Genomic DNA, 12,199 nt, shown 5'->3' with positions numbered 1-12,199 from the left:
GAACGGTTCAATACGAATACGCGTATCGTTACACCCCTAATATATATATATATAAAGGAAACTGAAAACGATAACAAATGAAAGCTTATTTTTAATATTAATAAATACTATATTAATACACTAACATAACCATTTGTTAATATTGATCTTTCTGCACATGCATATTTTATTGTTAATAACTTTTATATTATATACACTATAGCTCTATTTTGTCTTTAGACTGTGGAGAAGCATTAAAGTAAGATTGTCTTTGTATTTTGTACATGGTTTATATGACGATAACTAACTGACAACTGAAAATTACAACTTTGACTCAAATTTAGCACTGGTATATCTTAAAACAAATAGTAAAAAGACAATGTTTGTATATAATAATAATAATAATAATAATAATAATTAATGTCTTAAACATTTACAGTAGGTAGTTACTTTCCCTGGCCTGATATTGCAATGTTTACACTCATTTTGAAGAGGTGTCAATAGGTTTAATCTTACACACTGTAAGATGACAGTAGAACCTACAACACAGTGATCCAATTTCACAGCTGTCCTGTGGGTAAAAGGTTTAGCTTCATCGCTTTCACCAGATGAGGCTCAGGTATTGCAGTCACTGGCCTCGTGAGCCTAAATCCATTTATTTATATATATTTTTCACTCAAAAAGGTAAAGACGGACACACCAGCCTTTTCCCAATTCCACAGTCCCTCTTCCCCAGGGAATGACATTCCATTTCAATGGCACACTTCTCTGTTCCAAATTAATTTTAACAAATGTAATTTGGTGGATATTGTGTGGCATCTACTATCAACCCACAACTGCAGCTTGAGGCTCATTAGTTTGCATGTCTCTGCAGGCTATCGTTGCAGCACACGCAAGATGAAAGAGTCAATGGTTCTGTTTGAAGCGATGGAATGCACTGCATTCAGATGAGATTTGGGTGCAGAGGACAGTCTATGATAAAAAAACAGGAAATGTTGCATTTAGGACTTCCTGTAAGTGGCAGATTTGAAAAAAAATTGAGAAAATCAACATGAAATTGCATTAAAACCTAGTTCAATTCCTTAAGTTGACGCATTTAGGACACCTAATGGCTATATTTACTCAAATCTGACAGCATCAGGTTTGCAATCTAGTCGACGAAATGTGACACTCGATGGAGTTTTGCAGATACTGTTGTAGAATCCCAAAAGCCTTCAAAAGACCTCTCTACACAAACAACTCTAACCTTGATGTTTGTGAGTCTGATGCTTTTCAGGGTCTTTGTAGTTGATGCATGTGTGAGCGTGAGTCTGTTTTGTTGGGGATGGGATGGGCGACTTATTTTAAGCTACGTTGCATTCCTGGTTTACAGACTGCAAAAATAAGGATCAAAACGAACTACCTAGAAAAAGAGACATTTGCATGCTCTTGAAATCCCCAGCCGATAAAATATAGAGTAAGCCATACTTACCTGCAGAATAGAACAGGATCTCAATTTGAATAAGTCGGCAAGAGATATTTTAAGCCGTATCCTCTGTTGTTTTTAATGGCGGTGCTCTTTTTAAAAGCTTTGGGATTTAGATGCTCGTCTTGGTGCCGGTGTTCTGTCGATTTGTCCTACGCTGTCAGATTTTCCTTCCACTAAAACAGTGGGTAGTACAATTCGACAACGAAAAAGTTATGCTACTGTAAAGTTGTGGTTTATTAACGTCTACACCTACCACAACCCTAAACCTACCCTTACAGTACTGCAAATACAGTAATGATGTGTTATATTCGCAGTTGTAGCTAGAAGCGATACAGCTACAGGAAACCAACAATAAATATTATTTTTACCTATTAGATTGCGTTTTTATTAAAGTCTACACCTACCCCAACCCTAAACCTACCCTTACAGTAATGCAGATACATTAAATATCGTTGTTAAGCATGAGAAAAAGGACGCGATATTGATGTGCGCATGCGCAGTAAACCCGGGTAGGATAAAATGTCAGGACACCGGTAAATATTACAGTGCCTGTTTGCATAAGTTTGTTACAAAATGACTATTATAACACCAAACATGGACACAATATAAAGCTTATTTCTTATTCAGCAGTTTCCTATAAATTTTATTAAATGGGCTGCAGTATACAGTTTTGAATAATGGCTTAATTTGTAGTTTTGTTTTTCACAGCCTTTTCCCACTCTCTGTCTCTGACACTTCCTATGTGTCTATACCGGAAGCAACCATGTTGCTGCAGTGCTTGAGGTGGTTTCTAAAGAAAAGTCAAAGCTTAAAGTTTGAGGATTTTCTTCAACAGAACAGTGGGGGAAACCTTTGTATCTATGTGCAATAAAAATAAAAAAAATAAAAAAATGGAGTAGCGGGAGGATACTTGGACTTGGAAAGAACTTAGACTCTGACACTTTGAATATTTCAGACAAAACCAAAAAAGTTAAAGTTAAAAATAAATAAGAAACAACATTAACTCAATTGGTTAAATACTACTGTAGGACTCGACTCGGACTCAACAATGTGGGCTTGTGCCCAACATTACCAAAATAAAATACTTAAGTATCTGAGAATCTAATTTCTGGTGTAGAGATAATGTAATTAATCAGGCTACTGTGTCTTTAAGATTTATGTAAGTAAATTACCTATGTTGTAATTTGCAAGCTTCCACTTACAGGATTGTACTGTTCTTACAGTTAGAAAATATCTACACAGTACATATTTACATCAAAAAAGTAAACAAAATGCAGTTTTCCGTGTTGTTGTGTCAAAAAGATTTTAAAATTTGTTACCTTCCCTTGATAATGTATCCTTCGTTTTGATGATGTCAATGAACTGTGACAAATCATGCTTCTTAATTGAAAAAATGAATGTGAAAAATGTTTCATTTTTTAAAAGAATTATATTTTTCTCCTCATGCAGTAGGATCTGAGCGTGTTTGTGTATGGCTCAGCAGTGGTATTAGGATATGGTGTCTAGAGTTTGCTCAGTTTATGCGGTTTTGGTTTCTAGCAGTGGGAATTTTTGATGTTTGAGAGTGGATGCTTGTTTGAGGTTTTGTAGGTTAGTCTGGCTGGAGGCTTTACATGATCCAATTGTCACACAATGCAAGAACTTAACTGCTGTAGTTAAGAGAATCCAGGATCCAATATAACTACATAACCAGTGTATTATCTTTACTTTAAAAAAGAATAAAATAAACAAACTATAACATCTCACAGAAAACCCTAAACTCTGTGCGCAGTGAAAGCAAGAAGTGCAAGTTCTAGCTGCTGTTGTTTAACCAATCAGACGTCTTTGAGGTCTCAGTCATTTGAAGCGTTTGGGTTTTTCTGACATACATGTACTGTGGCATTGTTGTAGCCTATTGTACTGCAGCCTTTAATTAGGGAAAGATTCATACCTTTCTTGTTGACCTAATTGTTAAGCCTTTTCCCCTGTGGCACCGTTCGATATCCACATCCACAATGGACTCCTTATTACGAGATGTAGGGAGTGAGACACTCTTTCAGTCATTCTCTTGGTGAGACAAATTATTATTCTTTAGGATGTTGTTAAACAATGACAATTTTCTCCAAATTTACTTCCAAATATCTTCATTGGTTTCCTGTGATGTGTAGAATAGACAAATGAAACCACCAGATTAAACAGGAATAATCTACTCCATGACAGTACATTCACATGTGATGAATTATGCCATTCGAGAGGGCTTTGTAGGATTAGCTTCCTGTAAGAGAGTTAGTGCAACAACGTGAACATTAACAAAGGCGGGAAAATAAATTCTTTAGGTGTTCCAGAGCGCCAACTGAATATCTGCTAAGAGCATTCTTTACCTAAATTACTTTCACTGTAGTGATTATTGACATTATGATGTTTCGCTCCCCTCTACTTCACCCTAGGGAATTCCATGCACCATTATCTGTGACACATAAAATATGTCAAGGAATTGAAACCGGGCTGCTATTCTTCCAGTCAACAGTCAGTAGCAGGCGTGGAAGAATGGGCACTTGTAATGAGATCAGTGATTTGCTGCAGCTCTGTGCAGCGGGTCAGAGTGATTAAAATCCGCCGCCACTAAGAACGAGAAAAATGAACTTCACATCAACGGCACTCACCGCATATTAATTTGATTTCCTCAGCTTGACTCATTCTGGGTCCTTGTGTCACATATTAGAACATTAGAGATGCCGGCATGTGGCATGGTAGTTACATCTGTTGGACATTTTAAATTCAAGATTTCTTGACATAGACATTCTTGGCCTTTATAAGCCCAAGCATTTCTCTGTGATTTATATAGTCCTTCTAATTGCAAGTTCAGGCATATGCGGGTAATCCCAAGCTTTTCGGTTAGGCCTTTGTATGCCTCAGTCCATTTGGTAGATTCCTTGTCTTAAAGTCTACTGAAATGGGTGGTTGATGCTGTAATTACTTCAGGTGATAGCTCAATGTAAATGGCACGGTCAACAACATGCCATGTGATGTGAACGAACACCATGAGGGTGAACAATGCCATTGTGTGGCAGGAAGCATTTCACTAGAGATAACCATTTACTCAGTCCCAAAACCATTTACTTGATCATTCTAACCAGTATAACTTCTAAATTCTCAACATAAAATGAGAAATTCTGAAGAATGTTCTTATTACTCTTTCCATACAGTAAAAGGATATCTCCTGGCATGTAGTAAGCTCCAAGAAAAAAAAAAAAAAAATCCATAAAAGCCGTCAATATGAATTTATTTTGCACTTGGTTGGTTCAGAATTGGTTTGTGTACATTATTCTAGCTTATTATTCCTCACACAAACTTCCGATAAGTTTCAGAAGACTTGAAATATTGTGCACAAATTTACTTGTAAGGTAGTTCAATGTTTTTTTTTTTTTTTTGCCTTATTGGAACTTGACAGCCTTCTGTTGAATGGGAAAGGGTAAGCATCTGCTTTCTTCAGCCTTCTAATAGTTCTACTTCTATAAGTTCTCAACCACCATAAAAGTTAATGTCTCCAGTTTTGTTCGTGCTTCGTGGAAGATGGAGGTGGAGAAAATGTCACTGGAAATGTCATCCACCATGTCACACATCCAATGCTGTAGCCTCGGTCTACAGTGATTCTCCAGTTCACTCAGGCAGAGGCACTCCAACTCCAATCAATGCCAGGTCAGCCCTTTGTCAAATACCTCATCTGTTTCTTTTTATGAGTGCTGTCAACACACCTGACCTTTCGAGTGGATGCAAAAAATGACCCCCAGCGGTCATAAGGCAGATCTGTTATGCAGAAACTCATCTGTCTTTGGCCCAGGCAGAGGACTCCAGGGTCATGACCGCATTAAGCACTGGCAGGTAAAAAAAAAAAAAAAAAAAAAAAACCTTCAGGTTTTTTTGAACGCCAAATGTTGACTTACGAGGATGTTTGTTTGGATGTGTGACAACCCTGGAGACCCTGTTTACCAGCTCACAAGGCAGCTATATATAATAATGGTAGCAATACAAAAAATAATATATGGTGAGAGATCCTGCTTGGCTTCTCGTGGCTTGTCCAGGCATTTATTTGAAGAAGCTCCTCTCAACATGCTTCTTTAAATACATAGCAAATTTGTATATGGACTGAGTACTTTCGGAAGGATTTGGTCACAATTTTATTTTTGTCTCGCTTTTTGGAGGGACAATTAAAGCAAAATGCATCAGTGCCTACAGTTTCTCAGTCCCAGAATTATCTGATCATCACATTGGTAATCCTGCTTTAGGCGCCAATTTTTACCATGACAGCAGTAATGCCTTCAGAATGAGAAGCCCATAAGATGCCACAAGATTCTTCTGGCTCTGTTTGTGTGGCTGAATAAAAGACACCCTAACCTGATGGATAGCCTGACTGGACACCTTATTCTTACACTTCCTGAGTTGACACAAGACAGGCCACTGGATTCTGCGAACACAGTATCCACCACCATCAGATCAGTCACCCTGATAGACAAGTTAATGGAGTCCGATAATAGGGCGCCATTTCTAAGCCGAACAGTGTTCATCACGACCCTTCATGTCATCCACACGGACACATAAATACACAGTTGGCAGCTTACAAGAGCTAAAGCTATGATCCAGGGCCTTGATATTATGTGCGTGTCCGAGAAAAAGTGTGAAAGACAAGAAAGATGGAGGAATGAGGAGGGGTGTTGCTTTTGGAACTCTAGGTCTCTCCTCAAGCTGATCTCTGTTTTCTCCTGTTCTGGTGTCTATAGTCAAAGCTTGCTGTGGGTGGATGAAACTCTTTGTGGAAGACATTCTTTGACTTGGAACATTTGAATGGCGAGTTCTTGTTTCAGGACCTTGACTTGAGTTGAAAGAGGCAACCTGTAATTGCTTTAGTTGGTGATGGTAGTGCAAAAATGTCTTCCATAAGACAAACAAAAACACAATTGTACATATATATATTAGTTTTCTGAATGACTCATACTTTTTTTACTATGGAACGTTATTATTAGCTGAACAAAAACTGCATAGTACGCCTTTAGAAAATAAAATTCCTTTAATGCAAGTGACAAACAAACAATTTTAGATGGAACAAGGATTCTGGAAATATTATGATATTTTACCTTTGTTTACAATTACTTTTGAAAATATATTCATAATGCATATTTGCATAAATAATTGTAAACAAATATAATCATAATATTTCTATAATACATGTTATACATATATCACAGTCTATTCAATAAAATTAAGGTTTGAGGGGGAAAAAAATTTACGACAAATAAATAAATAAATAAAAATCAAGGCAATAGTGTTAAATTAGCTAATTTAAGTAAATATTACTTATATCAATAGAGAGGGAACCAAAGGCAGCACAGTTTCACTGCAAAAACCCACATTAGACCAGCATTCATAATTTGATGTTTCAAAGAAACAGGCAGACGATACAATTGCCTATGAAAGTTTGAGTAATTGACATTCAATTCAGAATCATGGTGGGAAACACTCCATTATTTTCCATTATAAGAGCTGATGGAAATATAAATTAGATACCAACTCAGTTTAAGAACCACAGCGTCAGTCAATCTAACCACCTTATTTTTGTCTGGTTTTAGATTCCGCAGATCAGCTACGCCTCTACCGCTCCAGAGTTGAGCGATGACCGCCGGTACGATTTCTTCTCTCGCGTCGTACCTCCCGATTCCTTCCAGGCGCAGGCCATGGTGGACATAGTGAAACTGATGGGTTGGAATTACGTGTCTACAGTGGCCTCGGAGGGAAGCTATGGCGAGAAAGGAGTCGAGGCCTTCATGCAGATTTCCAGAGAAGCAGGTGAGTCAGACAAAACAATAAACAAAAAGTCTTTGAGGAGAAAGTCCTGAACAACTCAAAACGGTCTCTGCATGAGTAAACGAAATAGATTATAAGAGACTTATTTTGGTTGTACTAATGACAACCTTTCAGTTTCATCAGTATTTACAGATTATATTTTTAAAAAGAAGCCTTATTCAATGAGAAATGTTTGGATTGCTTTGTTCATTCTTCTCTGCATACAAAGTTGATTGCTTGAGACAGCTTCAAACCATCAATTTGCACTGTTTCCCCAAACAAGAAGTGCACCGCTCAAATAAATGGATATGTAAACAACACAGTTGTCTGTTAAGGGTGGGGATGTTCTGTCTCTGAGACACTTTTCAGACAAATGTCTTGCAAAACAAAGTGTAATGTGCCCCAAGGAAAGAAAATTAATTACATACGTACATGTCCCTCATTAGTAAGTGAAGCCAATTACTGGAACTTGACTTGTACCTTTTAGGGAACAAATTAGATGGTAAGGTGTAACCTGACATGATGAATAATTGGGGTTGCATAATGGAGCCTGTGGTATGAAAACAAAATAAACTCATGATTGTTTCGCAGTTCTTAAGAAAAGTATGAGAAGTATTGTAGGGTTGGTTGATTTGTAAGCAAATTGTTTTTTTGTGCTTTTTAAAGGGGTCATACGATTCTTTTTTTAAACATCATTATTAAATACTTAAAAATCATTTGGTGTAACAGAACATGTTGACATGCCTTAATGTTAAAAAAAAAACATGATTTTTTTTCAAATACTGTACATTATTGTAGGTCCTCTATGCCCAGCCTCTCTCAAACGTGTAATTTTCTACAAAATCCCTCCCTCCGACAAGCACAGTCTGCTCTGATTGGCCAACTAACGCACGCATAGATGCTGTTCCTTGAAACAATTCAACAGATTTGTCAAAATCAGTCAAATTAACAAATTATATATAAAACCGATTTGTAAAAAACTGAAAACTGACATATTTCCGTATGTAATGTATAACATACAAATTTCTAGTTTGTTATGAATGATTTGTCAGCTTGAATCAGAATGATTTGTCACTTATTCAGAAGTAATCTTTCAAGGACTTTCTTTTTTTATACTTCATCCTTATTTTTTTTAAGCATTCCCTTCAGCCGCCTTGTTTCACCCACCTCATGCTCACAGTTTTCCATTCCACGACCCACCTAGACAAGTGTAATCTATTTCACGACCAACCAAAGAAAGAAAGAAAAAAAAAAAAAAACGGTTGACATTACTTTAAGCCTAATCTTACTTAAATGTTTGATGACAGAAATTAAGTATTTAAGAAAAATACAAATGTTATTTTAGACTACATCTAAAAAATGTCACTACTAATATTTAAGTTTTAATTTAAAACTTGATTTGGCACCTTTGGCACAATTCAATAATGAAATCAAAAGTAGTGTATTGTGTAATGTTATTCTTTCAAAGTTCTGCTGTATGAACAAAAGTGCAACAACATTTTGTTTGTCAAAACTTTAAACAAATAAAGTGCTTTTTTACAGCAGTTAAAAGTTAGTAGCAGTTAACATTTCTTGTAAATCTTAACTTAAACATTAATGTAGTCAAATTATATATAACATTAACGTACAAATAAAACATTAAAACATTAATGTTTTATTAAATAAAGTTTTTCAATTTAAGATTTCGGTACCTTTTTCCATTTTTCTGTCCGCACCTGATATGTTCTGTTTCACGCTGTAGCTCTCTTAGGCACACAACAAATGCTTTCATTGGTTGAGACGCGTGATGACGCTCATCCCAAGCAGCCGCTTTTTTACATTTTTTTGGGCTCCATACTATTCAAATCATGCAAGTTCATTCAAAATCCCTACGTCATTAAATATTTTAATTTTCCTGTGAGATTGGAGGGGAGATTAAGCATTTGATGTTTTGATGTCTTGGCTAAATGTATTGTGTAATTATAAAAAAAAAAGTTTCAAGTCTCAAGTGCTAGAGGGAAGGCTTCTTATGATTTGCTTTGTGAAGTTTTCCAAGGATACTTTGGCTCAGGGGTCAGTATGTTGGCAAAAACAACAGTGCTCAGAGCTGTTTGGCAGGGTGTTTTAATTTATGGCCACAAATTTAGGTGGATAACGAATGTTCTTTTACTGTACTTTCACTGATAGTGGATTTGAGTCTCATTCATGGAACACTTCATAAGAAATGTTTGGTAAAGGCTAATCTTATAACCTTCTGAATTATGTCAAATAAGAAAACTGAATTAAAAGTCCAAAATTTCATATAGAAAGCTAAGTAACTTAAATCTCATATAATGTAGTAGCAGATCGCATATGGATTCTATCTGGAGTCACATAGCAGACATAACAGCACTCAACAAAATCTGTTAATTGGACTTAGTGTCCAATTGAGCAGGGACGTGGGATATATTTCTTCTGTCAGTGCGGTGGAACTCAGATTAGCAACATTTCTCACTTTATCCCAAGTCGTTTTTCACTTCTCCTTTGTGCGAGTATTTTTGCAGACTATTTTGAAATTAAACCAAATAAAACACCTACGTCCACACCTACCTTCAGGTATTTGTCATCTTCTTTTTGCGTGCCAGATTTGCCAACCACCAAGGCATGTTCATAATTTTTTATCTATGAAGCGATTTACAGTGCACTCAGGATTTGAAGAGTGGAGATGGTTATTAATGATCCCAATTTGTGTATTTGATTATCCTGTATGAGTGGCAGTTCATACTGTTTATCACTCTTATTGCTTTGGTGCACAAGTGGCACAGCGCTTATCCTGTGGGGGACGAAGGGAACGCTTTTTCATATGGTTGAGAACCTACAGTATTGCTGTTTGAAGTGGAATGCCTTCAACATCATTATCCTCAGCAACAGTATGTTTGTATGTGTGCATAACCGCTGACATTAAGACTATAATGGGCTACGTTTGATTCAAATTAAATGTGCTCACTGAACTTATGTCAACTAGAAGAGAAGATGCACCTGAGAGCAATTCCAAAAAGACGCATATCGAATGCCCTCGAGATGCTGTAGTGAGAAGACTTCATGAAAGAAATGGACAGCTGTTTAATTAACTAATCATGCATACAAAGCAATGAAGATTAATAAAAAATTTCATTGTTGAATTTATTATTTATGTATTTATTTATTTGCAGTTACTAAGTTGTTCTGAATGGTTTATAATTTTAAACGGAAAACTCTTACATTATGGAAATAAGATGGGTTATGGATGCTTTTGTTGTGATGTTCTGAGTGGTTGTTAGGATGTTGTTCTGCAGTTGCTTAGGTGTTCTGGTCGATTGTTAGCATTTTGCTATGTGGTTTCTAGGAAGTTGTGGTTTGTTGCTTAGGCATTGCTAAGGCATTGCTAGCAGCAGGGTTTATTGTAAGACTGTAAAACAATGGGGTTGTTAGGGTGTTGCTGTGTAGTTGCTAAAATATTCTGAGTGGTTGCTAGCATTGAAAGATGAGATCACTTATACACATTTTAGGCAGATTCAGTATAATTTTACCTCTAAAATCAAATTTAACAATTTATTAAAAAGAGAGCGAGCGAGCGAGCGAGAGAGAGAGAGAGAGAGAGAGAGAGAGAGAGCACTTCTTAGTCTTTTGAGTTTTAAAATGTTCTTAGGTTCGGAATAACTTTATTGTACCAATATATTTTCACAGTAATTTCTAGTTCTTAGAGCTTTTTCACATCATCTAGTACTTTACGTCGCCTAGAATTTGTCCATTGATTTTGTGTGAATCCAATAAAATCCAGGACATCCAAAGGGCTAACTTGTCTTTAATACTGCAGAGAAGTGACTTCAAGTGTTGTCTGATCTCTCATCAAAATTTCAGCAGATCCTGCCATGGATGTGATTTGGTTTAGAGTAGTTAGTGTTCAGATGGTCTTGCCCAAATAAACACACTCATGCCTGAGATGAGGGCAGCCAAGGAGAAAACAGATTAATTCATATTGAATGAGGGTTTGTTTGCCAAACATATTTATGTGAATTGGATGTAATCAAGCTCTTGGAGGTATAACAGGCTTTCTTCTACAAAAAAAAAAAAAAATTTTAAGATTGAAACAAGTAAGACAATTCAAAACTCAACGCTTTGTTAATGTGTTGTTATGCAATTCTGAGTCGTTGATATCGTTTTGTTATGCAGTTGCGAGGGTGTTCTGGTTTGTTCGCTATTGCTATGACATTCTAAATGGTGGAGTTGCTGTGGAGGGTTGCTTTGAGGTTGCTAAGACTTTCTGAGTAATTGTTATAAGGGGCTATGAGTGGTTGTTAAGATGTTGCTGCTCTTAGTGGTTGCTAACACATTACTGTGCATTTTCTAAGGTGGTCTGAGTGGTTGCTAGGGATTTGTGGGTGGTTGCTAAGGTGATGTGTGATGCAGGTGTTGCTGTGCAGTTGCTAAGGTGCTGTGAGTGGTTGTTAAGATGTTGCTGTTTTTAAACAAATTACTCTACAGTTTCTAAGATATTCTGAGTGGTTGCTAGGTAGTTCTAAGTGGCTGCTAAGGCAATGCTATGAGGTTGTTAAGGTGTTTTGAGTTGTTGTTGTTAGTATGTTGCTGTGCAGTTGCTTATGTGTTGTGATTGGTTTTTAGGACGTTGCAGTTAGGATTCGTTGTTAACTTATTACTGTGCAGTTTCTAGCTGCAAGGTGTTGCTAAATGGTTCTTTTGGTGTTGTGATTGTTTTCTTTAGGATGGTGCTGTTTATGTATTATGGTATAGTTCGTTTTTGCTAAGTCATTGTCAGAGTGTTGCTATAAAGTTGCTAAGATGTTCTGAGTGGTTGCCAACATTTTTCTATGTGGTTGCTAGGGAGTTCTGGGTGGTTGCTAAGATTGCTAGCTGCAAGGGTGTTGCTTTTAGGTTGCTAAGATGTTCTGAGTGACTCTCAACATTTTGTGATGTGGC

At 36.6% G+C, this 12,199-nt stretch overlaps 1 protein-coding gene across 3 annotated transcripts in view; it reads left to right on the top strand.

Annotated features, from left to right (window-relative positions):
- LOC127943174 (metabotropic glutamate receptor 7-like) overlaps positions 1 to 12,199 on the top strand; it is a 181,409-nt gene that overhangs the window by 39,253 nt on the left and 129,957 nt on the right. For all 3 annotated transcript variants that reach the window (XM_052539391.1, XM_052539393.1, XM_052539392.1), the window contains exon 2: positions 7,051 to 7,267. In XM_052539391.1, coding sequence (XP_052395351.1) covers positions 7,051 to 7,267 — 217 coding nt within the window. The remainder of the gene's footprint in view (positions 1 to 7,050; positions 7,268 to 12,199) is intronic.

This window comes from Carassius gibelio, chromosome A22 (assembly GCF_023724105.1).
Source record: "Carassius gibelio isolate Cgi1373 ecotype wild population from Czech Republic chromosome A22, carGib1.2-hapl.c, whole genome shotgun sequence".
Lineage (NCBI taxonomy): Eukaryota > Metazoa > Chordata > Actinopteri > Cypriniformes > Cyprinidae > Carassius > Carassius gibelio.
This window is presented reverse-complemented; position numbering and strand designations above follow the sequence as displayed.